Below are 21674 nucleotides of genomic sequence, written 5' to 3'. Positions count from 1 at the left end.
ATAAAGTAGCACAGTTTGGTCTGTTTAATGTTCATAGTAACTGCGCGATTTCCACATTAAAGTTGGGCATGTCCTCCAGGGGACGATAGAAGAAAACAACATTAACACAACTGTTGTGAATTGGATTTAATTTCAGAAGTAGAATTTCAGAGTGATCCCAAGTGCTAGGGACTTCAAAGAGGTGGTATTCTTTCTTAACCAAAATGGCAACTCCTTCCCCACGGCCTTGCTCGCAATTTTCGAGAATAGAAAATGTATCCTTCAGATGTTACTAAATTGATTTCAGGCCCACTTGAGTCCCTGAGCAAGGTCTATGTCAGGCATAATATGTCAATGTTGTTATCTGTTATGTAAACATGCACATCAATGGCATGTTTATTTAGGGATCTGGTGTTCAGGCTTTAATGGTCTTATTGCCCGTCCTATCAGGGGATAAAGACAGTTTAGCTTGATTGGGTCGAGTCACCCATTCTTTAGATTTGAACCTGTTGACTGATTTTTAGCTACAGCTCATCATTCCAGCTGCCTATGTGGCATGTGTGCATTTATGTGGCATGCACAATAGCTGTCTAATTGTGAAATTCTAACAACTGTCTTGTAATGAATTGTACTTAACACAAATATTTAAGGGCACAATGTGATGGTCACATTTGCTAAAAGCATGTTTGTTTGTATTGGTGTTTTTGTAGCAATGGCTCTTCTGGGTGTTTATGGGTGCTTTGTGATAATGTTTCATGCCAGTCAAAGACACTGCTCACCAGAGTGTCCATGCTGCGGTTGCATGTCTGGCTTAGAAGGACCGAAGACCACAAAAGCCCTATAATGTCGGAGGGATGACTGGATAGCCATATCACGCTGTCAAGCAAGGGAAGCTTTAATTTATACGTTATAATAATGACTGATATTCCTAATTAGAGATCCCCCTCTACCCTGCACACCTTTTTAGTGGTAATACCAGTCAATATTGTTTAATGTTACATTTCCCTTGGAGTAAGAACACATTTTGTACATAGTAAATCTACATTACAAAATTAGTATTCATCAATTCAATTAAAAATATTATGGGGATATCACTCATTATTACAAATGTTTGCACCCTATGTGTCCCGGGTGTGTTTATGTCCCCCGAACCCGAGTTGAATCCACAATTCTTTACTTAAAAACAAAAGAAGATATTTGGTGTGCAATAGGGTGGTTTTCTTTTTTTTAGTTTATGAGTTTGACGCGGAGCCTTTGGAAAGAGTTTATGCCTCTTTACTTATCAGGCGCGAACCAACTGTCGGGTGGCAGTCCCGCCCACGCATCACACGTGGGTCGCAGCCCACTCAGATAGAACAATAGAAAGGAGACTAGACTCCTCATAGTGCTAATAACAGTAGAAAAGGGACATTACACCAACTAAGTCTACAGCCTTCTGTCTGTTGTGCTTCTAAGAATGGTTGAAGTCTTCAGGTGGCATGGCCCTGTAAGTGCAACAGGTGGCTGGAACAGCCCGGAACGAAAACACCAGAGGAGGTTTCCTGAAACTGCAGAGCCATCTTGGAAGAGGGATCTGAAATGTGTCAAAACAGTGAAGAATTTCCCAGCACCAAATCTGTTCATTTCTACTGAAGCTGGCGTGAATACACTACATAAGCAGATGCATTTTAAGGTCTCACATTTTGTCAAAACATTTATGTTCTCTGAAACGCTGCAAAAAGTGATGGTCACGGTGGCGGCTGCTGAGAATTCCGTGCCAAGGAGGAATCGCTTACCTTCTGCTCTTCTGCGGTGTTCCTCGCCTTAAATGTCAGTTCCAACAAGGCCACGATCACACCGAGAGCAAGCCCGATGGCCAAAATGAGGAAGACCCCGCCAAGCGTCTGCGGCTGCAGAGGGCTGTACCCGGAGCTGCTTTCCTTGGAACAGGAACCTCCCCACCATTTGTCGCGCAGGAAGTCCAAGTGCCCGGATTCACTCATTTGCAGGATGGCGATCGACAAAGTCTTGGTCAAAGGAGAATCTGGGAATCCAATGAATTTGACAGGAGTGTAAGCGAGCCACAGAGACACCATAACACATGATGATCTATGCTAATCACAAAAAACAAGAAAGGAATGAAGGCTATAAAACATATGGAAAAGAGAATCACTAAACCCAATTACATGGTTTTTGTGCTTCTGCAAAATTGAGCCACATTACGTGTATGATTTGGCACCACTTTTGCCCATAAACTCCATGCACAATGTATGCTACTCCACATACTGTGGCATGCATGGTGAACACCTCTCCTCCGCTATCTCTCCATTTGGCGATGCACCCCATAGAATACAGTTAAGCAGGGCCAGCATTAGGGCAAGGCCGTTCTGGGTGACTGCCTGGGGCACCATTACCACCCGCCATGCCAGCTAAGGGGAGTCTTTCAAGGGCTCCCCTGAGTTGGCGTGGTGGGAGAAGGGCTGGCAGGTACCCTATTGAAATTAAATGTGCCCCGCTCTTGTGTTTGCGCCGTGCTTTCCAGCGTGGGGGCAGGAAGCATTTAATAACAATAGGGTGCTGATGCTTTCACATCAGCACTCTACAGACGTGATTAACGTCTCGCTCCGGCAAAGCTCTTCAACACCATAATCTATGCAGGAGGCGCTGTAGAAATGCAAGGTAGAATATCAAAACATATAGTGTGCATAACGATTGCTAGCATGACCAACCCCCACACTTACCCGCTAACCAGGAATGTAGAGGCAGAGTATGCCATCACTGCCTTCTAACGTATTGGATTTTGGAACTGATCACCTGACAAACACCGCCATTTGTATGATCATGTTTGGCGTATGTCAAATCTGAAATAACGGCGACCAACATGTGGCACGGCTTGTGAGGACCATATAGGATACTGCCAGAGCTGGTCGATTTTTTATAGTTTGAAAATGATCTGATTGAAATTAGCAGCTCAGAAATGCAATCGATTGAAAAGGCAATAATTGAAGCGTCAAAAGATAGAAAATATGTCAAAACAATGTAATCTTAAAATGTGGGAATCTAGGAAAAATGATAGTTTATATATGTTGATACACTTTAAAGATTGAAACCTTTTCAAATGCAGCGGTGAATGAGGCCTTTATTTGAGTGCATTCGGGACATTTTGAGTGCTTTCTAAATGGCTTAGTGGAATGTTGGAGAAATAAGTGCTTTAGAGTCATTCCCGGTCAGGTCCAGGTTGGTCACCGCCCTACTTGTAAGAGGTGGAGTTGGAGGCAGACAGGTCTAGGAGGTTCTGCCATTCTGTATCAATGAACGAGTTGGTGAAGAGGATGGGGGTGTGATTTGAAAAATGGCAGGTTTTGACAATAGGTTTTGTCAGAGGCATATTTGTGGCTATAAGGGGGAAGAGGGGTTGTCTTTTATGTGCAAAGTAGTTTTCGTTTTGACCAAATAATGTGACGTTTCATTTTGGGGTCTTTAAGTGACTCTGGCAGTTATGTTTTATAATGGCAGCACCATTTAGACTCCGCCATAAAGCCTGGTTTACCAATCCCTTCATTGCTTTTTCTCATGGAGCTCACCTATTTTACTGAACGTTTCCGAGGAGCTGGACCTATTTTACTGAACGTTTGTGAGACAGTTTACTTTTAAAACTGTTTAATTTCGAGCTCCTAAGACATTTGCATTATGCTTCTTTAGAAAACATAAGATTTGAACTTTGCAATTCAAGCTTAAGAGTTTCTACCACTTCATTTTCAAACAAAAGAGGGTAGATACCCACCCTTGGTGGGCACCCAGGCAGAGCAGCAATAATAGCCGCCCCACTTTCCACCATGCGTCCACAGTTCCAGCTCAAGTCAACTGGTTGGACATGCGCATGGCTGACATCATCAGTATGGAAACAATTCATCAATTCTTACTCCAGACTTCACTCTTCTTCTTATAGTTCTTCCGAGTAGAAATTAGAAGTCCCAAAATGCTTCGGAATAATAAACTGTACTACTGGAAATTGTGTTCACTGTACCATACACAAAAAGGGCTGGCAACCTTTCCGGGACCTAAGCATTTTGTTTTCACCAGAGGCCTTCATCAGAGCAAACACAAAGGCAGAGGCCGAAACATCTATGCCCATGGGCCGAGTTGAGTGGAACAGGAAGTCTTACCCAGGGCCGCTGCAATGCCGTATCCTCTTGCTCCAACCACCTCCGGGACTCGAACTAAATTACAATCCTTGGCTACTACAATGTCCTGCATGACTGACTCTCCGATGAAAGCGTAGTTAGACTCCTTTGCGCGCTGTACTCCGTCCGCCACACTTTTCACCATAACATAGTCTCTTCTCCTTTCCATGTAATCATAGATCATCCGGTAAGTTGGATTCTTTGAAGTCTACAGCAGACCATACACAAAACACAGAAGAATGGTTAAACCCTCACTGTTGACCAAATCTAGGGCTGGATTAACACTGCATCGGCAAAAGGTTATAACATGAACATAAACTGGGTGCTTTCTGCTCCACTGAGCAAACATTACAATATATTTCATTCATCAGGTCCTTCCTCAAAAATGAAAAAAAGCATTGCGCTCTTTAGGCATTTGCAGTGAATCTATTGTATTTATTTGTATACAGAGAGTTTGGTCATGTGCGGACCAGGCATATACAGGCATGAAAATACTCTATGGGAGTCATCACAGGTCAAACAGAATTGGGAAAACATGACATGTCAGAGAGCGAATATAATATTGAATTACATCTCTGAAATGCCTAATTAAATGCGTTGACCTTTCAGCGCACTTACACTTGAATATAATACATAAGTAGGAACACACTTTAAACAAATATTATTTGGTTAGTAACATCAAGGGTCCATACGATTGAGGATAGGCTAAGAAAAATAAAAAATTAAGTTATGGGGAGCCCATCGTTTGCCATCCAGTGTTATGTTTTGGGGTTACTGAATTTCTGTTACTCCCACAGAAATCTGCTGTCATTTTATATTAGCGCTTACGTTTCACAAACGTAAATATGTGCCCCAGCAATGGCCACTGGAGTGGTGGAGATTATTACAGCATATAAATGTTTTGCTGCATGTTTAAAAACCCTAAAATGACTCCATGTGTCCCCGTGCTTTCATGTAAGGCCCCTTGGCTTTGGTTTTGCCTCGTTGTGCTTGCGGTTGGTTAAGTTATGCCCGCTTCGAGGCCCACAAAAGCGAGCAGTATATTAAAGTTCCTAAGAGCATGGCCATTTGCAGGTTGTGTTAATTGTTCACCAGAGATAACTAAGTCCATATTGTGCCCCTCTGAAGTCAGTATGTGTCTTCGTGGACCCAAGCCTGCACCTAACAGAAAAGAGGCAAATTAATCCGTCCTTTGTGGGTACTTTGCCCCTCAGCCCAAACTGTTTGTTCACATAGGTCTTTACAAAGGAAAGCAGGCGAGGAAGTAACCAGGCCTTACAACCTCTGGGTGGAGGCTTGCTGTGGAAGCATTTGGGAGACCTGGGATAGCCCAGAGTGGTCTGCTATCTCTGTATGGTATGCCCGTTGTGAGCGGGTGCTCTTGTAGGAATTGGACCATCACTCGGTGTCTCCATCCAGCCTGCCCTGTTTTACCCCATAACATGATAAACTCTATGTGGGAACCCGTTGACAACAATTTGAGCGAGAACGTTAATCCTGCCCTGTACCTCTTGTCTGAGAGAGTTTACAGCAAACTACCCAACAGCCTTGTTGTGTGAGAAAAACATTTTACAAGGAATTTGTATATAATATAAGCACCCTAGATGGGCGCAGCAGGCAATCAGTTTGCTAAAAACTCAGGCTGAATCACACAATCGAAGTCCGGGTTCGGAGCAAGATATGTGATGGTTACACCCCCCACCATTTTCCCACCTATGCCCCATGCCTGTGCTCCACTCACACCTCGTGTCCACTCTCCCCTCCCGGCCAAACTTTCCTATTGTTTTCCCGGGCTACTGCACTGCTCCTCAACAGCTCCTGGGATACCATGAAAATGGGTGAGGGCTCCACATGGATACCCCTACCCCATCCTTTTCCATGGAGGCCATCTTTGGTGAGTATTTGTTTCAATCAATGGGTCGTGGCAAATGCATGCCCTGTTGAGTCAAACAAGTACACTATTATCAGCATGCAGGTTTATAAACCCAGGGCACTAATAACAATAATCCCCCCCATGCAGGGCTTCACGGGTCAGTACGGGAGCTTGGGCCTGGCATTAAGGGCTCTGCGATCTTGGACCTGGGCCGTTACTGGCCTGTGAAGCCCTGCAGATGGGTGATTATTGCTATAGTCACACTGGGACAACATTTTGTATTCCACCACCAACAGTTCCTGACTCGGGAATCTGTCTGCCCTTGAGACAACATTACTTGAGTTGGGTTTTGGCACCAGAGAGACAAGGGCCTTCACGTGTTCACGTGACTTGGGAATAAATCATTCCCTTGCAGACAGAGGAATCTGTGTCCATGATCTAAAGCAGTAATTTAAAAGTGCGGGGACATAGACATATGTCGAGGGGAGCACAAACCTATGTGAAAAATGAGTAATGAGGTTGACTCGGGTATAAGCTTGTGGTTTTTATAAATACTTCTGAAGTAGCTATGTGCTTGAGGAACTCTTATTTTGAAAGGCACAACTGACCATCATTAATGTTTTTTAAATGTTAAATATTTTTATGTGCAAGAAAATGTTAATGGAAACAAATGATAAAATCAGAATATCTCCAAATCATCACGGTACATCCTGCAATGCCACATCGCAAAGTTTTAAATTTCCATGACTTCCAAGAAATGTATAGTGAGAATATCAGTATTAACCAAATTGACCTTTTACAATTGACCTTTTGTCCTAATTGACCTAATAATAGTGGTCCTAATTGACCTTTACCTTTACTTTAGACATATATATATGGGGTGGGTTTGGGGTAATAAATAATATGATGTGATTGGGAAGTGGGTTTCGGGGGGTTTTGGATTGAGTGGGGGTGACAGGGGGTTTCTCCCTACATACATGTCCTAATTGACCTTCATTTCACAATCAATTGTGCAGAAGGTCAATTTTCCCGCGATCAGTTATGAAAAGGTCAATTAGTATACATCCAGATAATATCAGTAGTACTGAACACAGTTTTCATCAATATTTTTGAAAGGATACCCACGAATGCTCCCATGAAAGATTTGGCTTGGTTACTCTCATTGGCCAGATTATGCCCGAGCTGTGTTCCACTAGACATTTTGGGGATTGCTTTTCTTGTGGTTTTGGGTGTAATGCTAGCACTTCTGACCAGTGCCTACATTATGTTCTGTGATCTATTAAGGGTTCCTTAGGTCCACGCTGGGTGTTGAAGTTCAGAGATCTCCATGAAGATGATACAACCCTCATGTCAAGCCTTCGTCAGCTGGCTGTTTCTGGTGATTTGTAGTCGTTTTATTATAGTTGTTTGCACGGTTTACGTTGACAACATCTGTGATTGCATCTATGTGCCATGCTGTAATCCGCCTTCAATACAGTGCACACTGAGAGTGCAGCCTTACTCTGAAAAGGTGAAACCGATGGTCATGAAAAACTTTTGTTCTACTTTGGATTAAGTGTATAATATGCTGGGCTGCTGATGAATTTAAGAGGACCACCTTTGGATTTCCCCATAGCCCCCTGTGCTTACATTTCTTCCTCCCACACTTGCAGCTTACTGTTTTGCATTTCAAATATTGTGAGAAATTGTCACAATTGTCTAGGGTTCTGCGCCTCAAAACCCACCTTGAAAGGTGCATTGCATCTACTATGCTTATTTGAGATTGTATCTGTGTAGCCCGGGTACTTCTGGCCCTTGTCTGGGTGTTTGTGCACACTACTTCACAAAAAGGACACAGAAAGACCACTTAGCAGCAACCTCCCCACAGACCAGCTGTATGTAGAGGGGCTCTAGGCAACCTGCATTGTTGCTTGATTATGAGTATGCTTCTAGATAGATATCAAGTCTGCACGCTTGATCAGCAGGTTTAATTCTAGTAAATTGACTTCTAGTAAAGTAACATGCTCCTACAACTGCGTACCCTCCAGTAAAATAACTACTTTGTCATAAACGGAAAACGCCCACCAGAACAATTGCCTCCATTCTAACCTCCCTGAATGCCCTAGGAGGTGGCCTGCAACTTGTTTCCAGTCTCCTCCTTTTCCCCACTTCCAGAGTTTTTACACTGTAGAGGAGCAGGTGGACACATTTTCCATAGCTCCTGCCCCCTCACTGCCGTCATACTGGAACAGCAGGAGGAGGGCTATATGTGGGACTCCATGTGTTATGCCCACACCTCATCGAGTGTATGAGAGATGATAGGCACTCAGACAACCGTATCAAATGTACCCTCACACTGAAAGTGTGGAAGGATGCCATATAGGAGGATGTCAGCACACACCATTGGACATCATGGAGCGCTGAGTGATATCTGACGTAGGCAAAGTGATGTCATAAAGAAGATATATGAAGCCATGCTGAAACGATATGAAAATACTGAAGAGTGATGATGTAACTGAAGTAACAAGAGAAACATGTACGAAATGATAAACTAATCATGAATGCAAAAGAAGATAAAGTAACTTGCTGACCAATAAGTGTTAATACGCAGTAACGCAAGGTAGAAAAGATGCATAGAAGCTTGCTATAGAGCAATATATAACGTGGCAAGGATGGCCATTATTGGAAAATGGGTGCTGGCTCATGTTAATATTGAATTCAACTACCTCAGAAGCCGATCAGGGTTGGGGAGTCAGGAGAAGCTGGAAAAACAGCTTTGTGTGCAAAACAAGAGGAGTCAATGTTGGCTTGGGATCAAGAAGCCTATTTTTAAGGAATAGCTGCAAAGCACAAAGGGAGGCAGCAGATGAGTCATGAACATGAGACATATATTTCTCTAAGATTAAGGAAGAAGAAAACATCTGCAAGAGCCAAGTATGGGACAATTACAAGTGTATAGAGTCTATGCAAGGTAGAGTGAGTAAGTGTCTAGAGGCCAATAGGCGCAATGACACCCAGTATAATTAAATCAAACAGCAGTCAATAAGAGGCTGAAATTGACAAATTCGTTGTCTCTTTACACGTAACCAAAAGTAAAAAACAAGGGCTATTCATTAAGCCTCGAATGGAGATAGTGATGTGCTTCCACTCCTTCGAATGTCTTAGAACAAAGAACAGGCTATAATTTCCACTGCAGATGGGAAACTTTGGCTCATGGACGAACTGATGAGATATGATGGACTAATTGGGAAAGTGGGGAGTAATCTGACGTGATCCAAGCACCTGGGTTTCGGTTACCTTACATGCTGCTAGCCGAGTCGAAATACTAAGGTTGGGTGGGAAGGCCAACCAATCAGTGGGTCTATGGGGCAACCTGCTATACAATGTTGCATAGACCAATCCGCTGCCATTTTGTTTGCTATAATCAGTATTATACGTATGTAGAGGTAGTTTGAGGGTTGTCTTACAGATAAGAGACAGCCAATGTATTACTAACCTGTATACCTTCTATAAGTAGATATGTTCTCCTAAGCCAATCCCTCCAGCTAATAGGTTTTATGGTTTGTCACGTAGGATGATGTCATAGATTACGCATATTGGGGTATAAGACCCCTATGTAATCAAGTTTGTGTGTGAGTGTGCAAGCATCAGTCCGATGTCTGCCAGATGACCCTGCTTTATTAAATTAAGAATAAATTAGCACTTTGCCATATTCCTTCAGTATGTCTGGTTATTTGGTCTGAGATCTTTATTGGTAATTCCATCTAGCACAAGAGACACTTCAAGGTGCTACATCCCAACATCTTCTTTCCCCATATTGTTTCCTTCGCTCCAGCTGAGGTGTCACGGCTCGCTCCCTTTGCTCCTGTTCCTGTCACTTGGGGGAATATTTTGGGTTTTTGTCCCTACTGGACATTTCCTCCGAACCTTGTGCTGCAGTGCTGTGATGAATTGGGAGCGCTAAAACCTTATTTTCCAAGTTACTTCCCTTCCGTATCCATTCCTGGTTTTTTGCAGCCAGCATGCTACTTTAATCTAATGACTATGCTTCCCAGAATGCCTGGCTCACTGCCTCACCTCCTCCCTTGCAGGACAAGGTTGGGTGGAGGATAGGCAACACCTGTGGCTGCAGGTGCAGCAGGCGGCACACCTGAGGGGTGTGCTCCTTAAGCAGCTTTAAAAGCCTCAGTTTACTTCAGTCCAGCGCTGGTCATTGTTGCAGTGTTCCTGTTGTGAATGGTCCCTTGTTCTTGGTTCCTAGTTTTTGTGCCTGGTTCCTAGTTCCTGTTTCTTGTTCCTCTGCCCTGGAATTCGAATTTATGTGCTTAATTGATTTCTGCTTTCTGGATTTCCCTTTCTGTCTTCCTCTGTCTGCAGGCAGCCTTTCTCTGTGCTTTACCCTTTGATGCTGCCCAATTTGCCTGTGTTCTCTGTTTCTTTGATGCTGTCCTTTGCTACTGAAAAACTTGATGCATTAGTCTTTCCCTTTATAGATTTAGCTTCCTGCCTTTTCTCCTTGGATGGGTGGGAAAGGTTTCCTTTTGAGATATCATTTTCCCTGCTCCTGATCCTTACTTTCTATTATGATCCATTCCATGTTTTCCATTGCACTTCTACATTTATTTCCCATTGATTATTAAGTGTGGGGTGCTGTTGTAACTAGTCCCTGTGTGAATGCCTTTTGTTTTCCTCTCTATTCTAAATCACCTTTCCTACTTGCCCCTTGACTAGGGTCTTATATATTTAGTTTCCTCCACCCATTGCTGTTATAGCCTTCAGGGTCCCTGTTTCATCAACTGGGTTTTGTGGGTTTACTGACATTCAAGTGGTCTTTCCGGTCCTCGTGAGTACTGTTTCTAAGTTCCTTATTCAGTATCATTGAGAGTGTCAGCGCACAGATCCTGTCCTTGCTTGCCTTCTATGTGGGCTTAGCGCTGTCAGTATCTGTAATAGCATAGTGGGTAAGGAGTTTGCCGACTTTCCTTTCAGTCATAAGGAGGTTCTAAGTGCTTACCCCACATCCCTTTTCATATATTGGTATTATTGTTTCACTCTATTTGCACTCCTCGGTTTTAGTATACACGAGTCTTGGGTATTGTATGCACGTAGTTAGATTCAAAGTTGTTCACTGTGTGATTCCGTGCACATTTCCCTTGCCATATTCATTGCCTTCTTCCTTTCTTAACAGAATGACCAGCCGTTATTCCCGTTTGAATATGGCCAGTTTAAGAAAGAAAGGCAGCAAGGCCACTAACAAGTTTGTACAGAAAGCTTCCCTTAAGTTTACCTGTGACAATCAAATCACTGATCCTGACTTAAATGAACTCCTTGTTACAAATGGGTATTTACGTGCAAAGTATTTTTCCCACAGGATGGCCCATCGTACATTGCCTGATCCTAGTTCTGTCTTTAATTTTGATCCAGATTCTATGTCCGCACAAGCCTTAGCAGCGGAAAACAACACACTGAAAGATTTACTACACACGAGTACGTCTGTTGTTGAACCCCATGATTCCGGTTGTGCTTTACCTCAGATTGAACAGTTTCATGATTCAAACATAAAGAATGGAGGGGTTCATTGCATATCTTCTATTTTCAGCCCTCAGTCTACTGCTTACTCCTCTGCACAAGTACTTACTGTAGTCCCTAATGCCAAGAGGTCTGATGTCAGTAGTCTGCTTAAGGGAAACACAGACCAAGTCGGTAAGAGAGAGTATAGATCACAAAACCTGCAAGCAGTAAATGACAATGTACAATCAGTGCACATCCGGGTGGCAAGGGCAGGATCCAGTCCTGATGCCACCATGCCTTCCCCTGTGCCTACTGATAGGGATGTACAGTTAAGGCGGGACATGCTAAAAGCTGAACTTGAGGAGTTAAAACAAGAATACATTACTTTACAAGAGGAGAATAAAACCTTACAGTCTTTTCTGAATACACCTCAAACTTTATCCGTTGATGAAGTGAATACTGTTCAGTCCCTGAGTGCAGAGGTTTTTGTAGGTCATGATACTTGTCAATATGTAAAATCTATTGGGAGTGAAAGTCCTTTTTCTAGCACAGCACTTATTCAGGGCACAGGTTCTGACAATTGTTCTACCGTTTGTCAGGAATTGCTGTTAGATGAGGATTTACAAGCCACTCCTTTACCTAAGATTTCCTGTGTAGCAGTTTGCCATAATTCTGAGCTTGAACACATACATGCTTCTGATTTCCAAACACAATCCACAATGGTGGCATACACAGAATCAGTCACTACTGTAGGCTTAGGTTCTGCCCTTGATCTAGCTGCTGAGACTGAAGTAGACATTCAAGCTGATGTGGAAAACGATGCTACCTCTGTGTTCGCTCCTCATTCTGCCAATTTTTGTCACAACGAACAGTCAAAGACAGTACAGAATTCATGTTTTGATGGACTCATTCCACAGTATACTGAACCAAAGACCCGGTAGGCAATTCCTGAACTGTTGATTGTTAATATGCCACTTTCAGAAGCTAAGACAGAGGAATGGACATTTGACGAAATCCTGATTAACAGAGACTTTACTATGGTGATTCCTCTGGTTGATTTTGACTTCTACAAAGGAAGAGACTCTGTGCCATCCACTAAGGAGAGGGACGGCAGGGGTACAGCTCAGTCTTTGGTTACTGGTCCCAAGGAGTCAGCCGCCCTAAAGGTGCTTTCCATTCCTGAGCCACAAATGTGTCTGTCGACTTCTGGGACTTCAGTCTGTCCCCCTACAACTATTGACTCTTCGATTATCCAGTCCACGGCTCCGCATTCATCGTTGTCAAACGTGTCTTCAATCAATGAACAATTGCTATGTCTGCCAGTCACTCAAGAGCCTTCACCATCTACGTGGTCAGAGCCAAAGACCTTGACAAGTTTGTCTTCAGCTAACGAGACGGCTCCAGCTTGCATGCCCTCAGCCTCAGAATTTCCTCTGACACGCCTGTTTTCGGCTACAGTGACTCATTCAGTGGATTATCCTTCAGCCATGGAGCCTCCGGTAGCACATCCTGAGTGTCTGTCTTCGGTCCCAGAGCCTACTGCTAGTTTGGCTTCAGTTCATGAGAGAACTGTATCCTGCTCAGCCTCGCTGCCAATATCGGAGGTGCACCTGTCTACTCTGTCTGATCATGTTGCATATTCTTCTACTTCAGAGTTACCTCCTGAATCCCAACCATTTATTATGGATGAACGTCCAGCCTGCCCTTCTTATGCTTCAGGAGGATCACCAGAATGCCTGCCTTTTACACAAGTTGATTCTCCCAACTGCTTGACTGTAGAATCAGCGCCTCCCGAATATGCAACATCTGAGTCTGAGACTTCTGCCAGCTCTCTCTTCAGAAACATCAAGCTGGATCACGACTCGGGAGGGCCTTACATGCAAGGCTGTTCGACTTGCCTGGAGTGTTACGAGAGGGAGATGGATACCATCCGCCATGGCCCAGACACCGAACAAGTAGCCGACCAGGATAACGGGCTGGACGGTTCGCATTTGGGGGCCGGTTTGGATCAGCCGCTTGACAGCCTTTTTGTTGCAGGATCCCAAATGAGCCTGAGGGAGGGGACGGGCATGGCCCCCCAGCTGCTGCACCATCCGGGCGCTAGTAGCCAATGGAAGGGTATGACTGCTGCAGTTCAAGATGTGCCTGTTATTGCTCCTGCTGCAAGTGTGCCTGATGTACCAAGTACTGTGTCTATCACTCCTATCGGTATGCCAAACGTCCCTGCGGTTGTATCCCACGTGCAACAAGGTGGCTACATGACTGACACCAGGAGTGCCACCCTCGTACAACCCATTGGACTTCCAGGCCCCCAAGGCGTGGAACAGATGCAGTCGAACCTTGGTCACCCTCAACCACAGGCCTTTAACCAGATGGATGATGGGAGAAGATCCGAACCTCTACCTCGGCCGTCACCTTCTTTTTCTGAACATGAACTTTCCTGAAACCTGCTATTTTCTCACCTTCTGTGTGTCCGCTCTCGGCAGGGAGGCTACCAGAGCATCTACCATTGTCTAAAGCATGTTGCACCAGCCTGCCTCCCTCCTCAATGATGTATGAGTGTTCGCTCCCAGAGACTGAGCTTCCTGGACCTTCCAACTCTGCTTCGGGTCCTGCAAGTCCTTCATGCCTTTCTTCGACCCATGAGTCTCTTCCTCACCGAAAACCTGCCTATGGCTCTTCTAGCCCTCGGCCTGATTCTATTAATTCCAGTCCCTCTGCTTTTGCCCGCGGGTCATCGTTTCCGTCAGTGCCACCTCCGAAGACAAAGCGCTCCTGTCATGGAAGGAAGATGTTTTGTGCGGGTGACAGCCGCCTGGAGTCGGCCGTGGGAGGGGGTATAGTGTCACGGCTCGCTCCCTTTGCTCCCGTTCCCGTCACTTGGGGGAATGTTTTGGGGTTTTTTCCCTACTGGACATTTCCTCCGAACCTTATGCTACAGTGCTGTGATGAATTGGGAGCGGTAAAACCTTATTTTCCAAGTTACTTCCCTTCCGTATCCATTCCTGGTTTTTTGCAGCCAGCATGCTACTTTAATCTAATGACTATGCTTCCCAGAATGCCTGGCTCACTGCCTCACCTCCTCCCTTGCAGGACAAGGTTGGGTGGAGGATAGGCAACACCTGTGGCTGCAGGTGCAGCAGGCGGCACACCTGAGGGGTGTGCTCCTTAAGCAGCTTTAAAAGCCTCAGTTTACTTCAGTCCAGCGCTGGTCATTGTTGCAGTGTTCCTGTTGTGACTGGTCCCTTGTTCTTGGTTCCTAGTTTTTGTGCCTGGTTCCTAGTTCCTGTTTCTTGTTCCTCTGCCCTGGAATTCGAATTTTTGTGCTTAATTGATTTCTGCTTTCTGGATTTCCCTTTCTGTCTTCCTCTGTCTGCAGGCAGCCTTTCTCTGTGTTTTACCCTTTGATGCTGCCCAATTTGCCTGTGTTCTCTGTTTCTTTGATGCTGTCCTTTGCTACTGAAAAACTTGATGCATTAGTCTTTCCCTTTATAGATTTAGCTTCCTGCCTTTTCTCCTTGGATGGGTGGGAAAGGTTTCCTTTTGTGATATCATTTTCCCTGCTCCTGATCCTTACTTTCTATTATGATCCATTCCATGTTTTCTATTGCACTTCTACATTTATTTCCCATTGATTATTAGGAGTGGGGTGCTGTTGTAACTAGTCCCTGTGTGAATGCCTTTTGTTTTCCTCTCTATTCTAAATCACCTTTCCTACTTGCCCCTTGACTAGGGTCTTATGTATTTAGTTTCCTCCACCCATTGCTGTTATAGCCTTCAGGGTCCCTGTTTCATCAACTGGGTTTTGTGGGTTTACTGACATTCAAGTGGTCTTTCCGGTCCTCGTGAGTACTGTTTCTAAGTTCCTTATTCAGTATCATTCAGAGTGTCAGCTCACAGATCCTGTCCTTGCTTGCCCTCTATGTGGGCTTAGCGCTGTCAGTATCTGTAATAGCATAGTGGGTAAGGAGTTTGCCGACTTTCCTTTCAGTCATAAGGAGGTTCTAAGTGCTTACCCCACATGCCTTTTCATATATTGGTATTATTGTTTCACTCTATTTGCACTCCTCGGTTTTAGTATACACGAGTCTTGGGTATTGTATGCACGTAGTTAGATTCAAAGTTGTTCACTGTGTGATTCCGTGCACATTTCCCTTGCCATATTCATTCCCTTCTTCCTTTCTTAACATGAGGTCAGAGCTAACCTACAGTTCAAACGTTACTAAATGCTGTTGGGGTGTCAATGAGGGGCTTGCCTGTGTTTTGAAGTTTCCCATGGGTCAAGTCCTAAAAATTAAAGTGGGGGGGACTCATCAACAAACTCAATGGGATGCGATGCACAAGAAATTAGCATATTAAGGCGAAATATGCACATTCCATTAAATTGGCTCTGCATAGCCAATCAAATTGAACAGAACGAATGGCATTTGCCTTTCATAAAATCAACACACACACAAAACCAAGAAAGGACATTTTCTTCTAATAGTGTTTTTGAAAACGTTCAAAGGTGTGCATGTTTTAAACTCCAAGAACCAATACATATTTGTTTCCTGGGACTTGCAGTACCGAAATGGGATATTTCACCTTTAGTTGTTTGTTATTTTTCATCAGGTTATATAGTGCAGTGGTGACCTGTCCGGCCTACAAAACCTGACGACTGCTGTTTTATGCCAGAGGTTGGCTTTAATTCACAAATTCAAAGAGAACATCCAATGATTCTCTTTTAGCTGGGGGGACTGAGTCCACCATTTGAATAAAGTGGTTGGACTCCGCCCCCTCGCGATAACCCTCGACTTGAGCCCTAAAGTTTCCCAAGACTTTTTGACCAAGGCTCTTTGGTGCTCGTTATGCATCCCATGCATTTTTTGACACGATTTCTGCATGCTGTAATTTATGTTGCCGCAAACGTAAATCTAATGGTCTTTGCAAAATTTGGATTTGACCTTCAGTAGTGCAGTAAATTATACAGATTTTCTGAAATAATCTGAATGCAATATTTTCGTATTTAAAAAATGTATTTCCAATCCTGTGTGGGGGATGGAAATTGATTTGTAACAGACAGGATTCTTACTGCTATTGTACCATGTCATTGAAAGCACAGCTGGGCCGTAATCACCCTCAGGTCTATTGAATTACAAAGAGACTCAGGGCCTAATCACGATTTGGGCGGTAACGGTAACGCTATTAGCACGGGCGGTATTAGCCCTACCGCCGAACTCCCCGGTGCTAATAGCGCCGGATCACGAGTTCGGCGGTAATGTAACTCCCCATTCCCCACTGAGCCCATTCGGGAATGCCCCATTCCCCATTGGGCTCAATGGGGAATCTTTGTGCTAATACCGCCGGTGGATTTCCCGCCGGCGGTAATAGCACGAATTTTCGGCGGACCCTTAAATCCGGCGGTAATAGCGCTACCGCCAGATTTAAGTGTTACCGCCGAAGTCGTGATGAGGCCCTCAGAGTAGATGCCGACTTTTTCCCACCCTCCACGGATCCCTCATACAAAATTGTTTCCTTGCGTGCAGGAAAATCTGATTGCCCATCCCTACACGTAAAGGAAAGAGGTTTTTATAATTTCGTGGGACTTTTTTTGCATCCACCTTTTGGGTGAAGTTAAAAATTGGCAGATTTATGAGGTCAAAATGCGACATCATAATCGTTCTGTATTTTCTATTTTCAGGGATTGATTCTAATAAATGCCGATCAGCCCATAAGGTGTGTGGGAAAAGGCAGTGATGTTTTAGTTGTCTGTTTTTACTATTATGACCCAGCTCCAGTGGTCGAAGTGAGCGGGAGCGGTCGGGAGCGGTGCTCCTCTACTTTTATAAATTACCTTGTACAGCTCCTATGCTTTTATTTTAAAAAGAAACCATTCCGTAATGGTTTCGTTTTAAAATGAAAGTATAGGAAGAAGTTGAAACGTGCACTTTCAGTGCTCTGCACCGAACGTTCCCTTAAACAGCAGGTGCAAGTGTTTGGGGGTTTGTTTTGTGTGTGGGAGGGGGCGTGGTGATGGGGTTTGTGGGGAGTGGGGGCAGGCCAGCAGGGAACATAGTTCCACTAATTCTTTTCATACACATCGACCACTGCCCAGCTCACACTGAAGCCTGAAGACTTTCTGAAACATGTAAATACTACACATGCATTGGAAAACCACATTTAAAGTTTTGAGTAAGGTCAATGTTAACACATCAAAACCTGCCTCTTCAGGTACTTTCAAAGGTTTTGTTTTATTAATACTTGATTTTTATTGTATGGGCATGTTTTGTTGAAGCTTGTTGTTTCTTCCATATGTTCAATGCTAGTGCATAATTGTGCAAACATACAGGTTTTGAGAAAAGTGTGCTTGCCCTCACTAGCCTACCGCCAAGGCGTGTTAAGGTTTCTTACTCTGAAGAAGTTGCAGTCCCCTCTTTGTACAGGATTATGCTAAGCAATTTTAACGAGAAAACCAACAAGGCATTTTCTATTGCGAATCCGCCCTCACTGTATTGTAAGATTTGTTGAAAATCGTATAGAATTACATATAGTATTTTCCTGTGTTAAAACCTATCAATGTTCAACTTTGTTTAAAAAATAAATGGCAGAGGGGATGGATGTAGCAATCCAGATCCTTTTGCCTGTATTGTGCCTGAGAAATCTTTGAATGGGCCGCAGCTTCCCTGTGGGTGGGAGAGGTTTAAGAAACTGACACTCCTTCAGATCCTGCAGAAGTGGCGGGATAGTGAGAGGGAAAGCGAGCCCCATGTCCACCAATCTCAGTAGGGCAGCGGGTGGGCGAGTGCCTGGGAATCTCTTTGGATCCCAGCTAAATCTATCACAAAGTCAAACCTTAAGCAGTGGTACATGGCCCTGGTGCCCTGCCCTGGGAGCCTCGCCCCCCTGAACAGACAGCCATCGTCTTTTTCCTAGGCTTCTACCTGACCCTGGATCTGGGCTGAAGTGACCTTTAAAAAAGTAATAAAGGCCTCAGAGCACCTGCGCATGTACCTTGTGGAGAGGCTGACCCCTATCCTGTGGTCCTGTAAGGAGAAAATTAAGCTGCTGGCACCTGCCACGCTGAAAAACAATTGAAAAGGTGGCCCCAAAATCGAAGTGTTAAAACTCCTCACTAGTCCAATAAGCAGCGCTCACATATTCTGGGAATTATACCATAGATTTGCCACGGATACAATACTGAGCTACTGCAGGCAATAGAGGTGTTGGGGCAGACGCGCCAGAGGAGTGCTGTTTCGGCTAGTAATGATGATTGGTTGTGTTGATGAGTAAGTCCCCAGGAAAGGATACTGAGACCTTCCTTGATATGAAAGGGGAAACGAGAAAGGTGCATGCTTCGCTCATCCTCCTCCAACTCCCTCAGGGTTAGTCGCTTCTCCAAGCAGCGAGTTGGTGGTAGATCTCTTTCTTCGGCTGGGGCCTCCCTCTGGAACAGCCTCCCTGCCTCTCTGAAACGTGAGGAGAGCCATCTCCGGTTCCGGAAGCACCGCAAGACCTTCCTCTTTGCTTTTGTTTTCTCTTCTCCTCTCCCCTGTTGATCTCCTGGCTGAATCTGAAACTGCACTGGTTACCTGGCTACCCTCTGATCTCAGGCCCAGCCCCCTCCACCCCGCCTCCAGCTGCACACCTGAACTGCCCCCCTGGCAACCCTTGCACTCAGGGACTGTTTCTGTATCCATACAACCCCTACTAGCACTTGATACCCGATGTCTGCTCGTACCTTTGCACTTGCCACCAGCCGGCTGTGCTTTTATTTATTGTCTTTTATTCATATATTTAGTGTTATCCTATGTACTGCACTTCCCCCTCCCCTTCCCCCTGCACTTGCGCGATCTCAATGTCACCTGGCCTAGTAGGATCGTTGTCTCTGTCTTCCCTCTGTGTCTCCTCCCTTGCCTCATCGCACCTTGAAACACCTGTGTATAGGCGTATTATAAATGCCATATCATATCATATCATAGTTAAATGCACCACACATTTGCAAAAGTTCCAGAGAATTAGCAGAATGGGCTTAGTGAGTATGACAGACAATAAAATACATGTGGCCATTGCGCCTGAGTTACAGTACGGTGTAACATGATATGTGCCATTTTTCTACCGGCAACAATTACCTTATTTATAGTTTGCACTAGAACGGATTTACACCGGGAATACGAAGGTAGAAAACTGGTGGAGAATCTGCTAGTCTTCACTTCCATGCATGGTGAAGCCGGTCTAGTGCAAATGATAAATAAGGCCATTTCCCCCAGTGGGAAATCAAAGGATTGTATGCTACACTGCACTCTGAATCAGGCTCTATCTATAAAAGCTTAAACTGATGGTTTCGTTTTGGGGAGTAGATTGGTGGCAGCTGTACTTATGATTTGGCTTCACCGGAGTGCAAGTCCTTTTTCGGCATTGGTAGCCCAATTAACCATTTTTGGTATCCATTGGGGGAACCAATGTTTTTTTTTAATCCTGCTCATAGAAGTTTTGTATTTTAGGGATTCCTTTGTTCAGGGCAATCATGAGGTAGGATCAAAATTGCCTTTCTGACAACATGGGCTCTTTGTGAGCCCACGTGGCAGCCTCCATATTGGTTCTAACTGGTTTAGACATGTGTCGTTCCGTGGGCTCTACCTCTCAGGCAGAGTGGTCTAGCCTGAGTGGCAGCCCTACTGAACAACCACTATGGTCGGTCTTCTGATCGTTTGTCCAGATCTGTCGACAAGATGAAGGAGATTTCCCACTGATTACCAGACTTTTTGACAAGTTTAGACTCTCACTTGTCCATAGTGGCCAGGTCCAGTAGTTTAGGCATTTCCTGGTTCGAGTTGTCTGCTCCTAGGGGGCCAGTCTGGGCTTTCTGAAGTCGCCTGCTGCTTCCCATCATCTGATGGTCGACCCTTCCATGCTGGAACCATTGTCAGGGTTGTTTGTCACTGTTTTACTGCCAGGGCCTTCTGCCTTGATGCTGGAGGTTGAACTGCCTGGAAAGTGTTGGAAGACCAACAACCCACCTCAACTTCCCATTGGGACATCCTAGAGTGCCCCAAACCATTATCCCCAGACTGGGATATTTTTCTGCTGGACTGATACGCTTCAGTGCCCACCGAGCCGCTGGACTCCACCTTCATGGGTTCCTTCATCTTTCCAGACTCTTTCTTACTGGACTTTTCACTCTTGGCTTAAAGGCTGTCATTGTGGGAAGGCTGCTAGTTCTTTTTTTCTGAATGGTGGTGTTTGCTTCCTCTGAGTTCAAGCCCCGAGACACTGGATCCTGTACACCTCATCTATGAAATAAGCCCACTCTCTCCTGGGTTGTTTTGCTGTGCTGGAGCTGTTTTCCAAAACTACCACTTTAAGTATTTACCTCTGGTGGGCAATTATTCAAGATATTCACCAGGGTCAGGATTCTCTGGTGGTGAGGGTCAACTGCGTTTCCCATTGCCTTACAATGAGGGTCCTCCTGCCTTGCTGCAGATTCTCCTGGGGCTCTGGTTCTGCAACCGCCCTCTGAATCTCTTCATTGTGGTCTCCTCTAGTCCCCACTCGTATTTCTTGCCACGGAGTCCACACCTGTGGGGTAAAACAGACTTACCTTCATTTTCCGCACACCAGAGGATGGCTCTCTGACTGTGTCTTATTGGCCTCCATTGTCATTTCTATCTGTCCTCAAACACTCCTAAAATGAATCTGGCCATGTTTAGCTGCCCCTGGATATTTTACCTGGGCCCAGAGGTATTCAGGGAGTATTCAGGCTTAGAACTGGATTTTTGGTAATTACCAGATATTGTTAATGCATTATTAAAGTCCTACATGTCAATACTATAAGTGCAAATGCTTGGTACACTGTCACTCATTTTAGTAACCGTGTGACTATTTTTCCTGGGAGTGAAATGTACTGGTATTTGTTGCTAAAAATGTATCCTGATTTTTTGGAAGCACTGGTCTGGGTGTAGAAATTGTTTTCCAATATCTAGTCCTGTCATGAATTAGCATGTGTGCATTAGGAGTACCATTTTCCTCCAGTAGAGAGCCAGAATTAATGTAGATTATTTGTGTTGGCATTAGAGGCCTTTAGGAATATTTGTTCATGTGGTAAAAATATATGCTCCCTTTTCTGCCTATCCATTGCCTGTACGTCTTGCTTTCTGATCACCTGTCTAGGCCCTGCCATATATAGCCAGGGC

General features: G+C 44.6%; 1 protein-coding gene across 4 annotated transcripts in view; it reads right to left on the bottom strand.

The window, feature by feature from the left end:
- Positions 1–21674, bottom strand: part of LOC138472164 (glutamate receptor U1-like) — a 375942-nt gene that overhangs the window by 61012 nt on the left and 293256 nt on the right. For all 4 annotated transcript variants that reach the window (XM_069610199.1, XM_069610198.1, XM_069610200.1 and 1 more), the window contains exons 10-11: positions 4125–4350; positions 1755–2002 (exon numbers count right to left, since the gene is read on the bottom strand). In XM_069610199.1, coding sequence (XP_069466300.1) covers positions 1755–2002; positions 4125–4350 — 474 coding nt within the window. The remainder of the gene's footprint in view (positions 1–1754; positions 2003–4124; positions 4351–21674) is intronic.

Source organism: Ambystoma mexicanum, chromosome 8 (genome assembly GCF_040938575.1).
Source record: "Ambystoma mexicanum isolate Mex_15411 chromosome 8, UKY_AmexF1_1, whole genome shotgun sequence".
NCBI lineage: Eukaryota > Metazoa > Chordata > Amphibia > Caudata > Ambystomatidae > Ambystoma > Ambystoma mexicanum.
The sequence above is the reverse complement of the archived record's forward strand: the minus strand, read 5'-3'. Positions and strand labels throughout refer to the sequence as shown.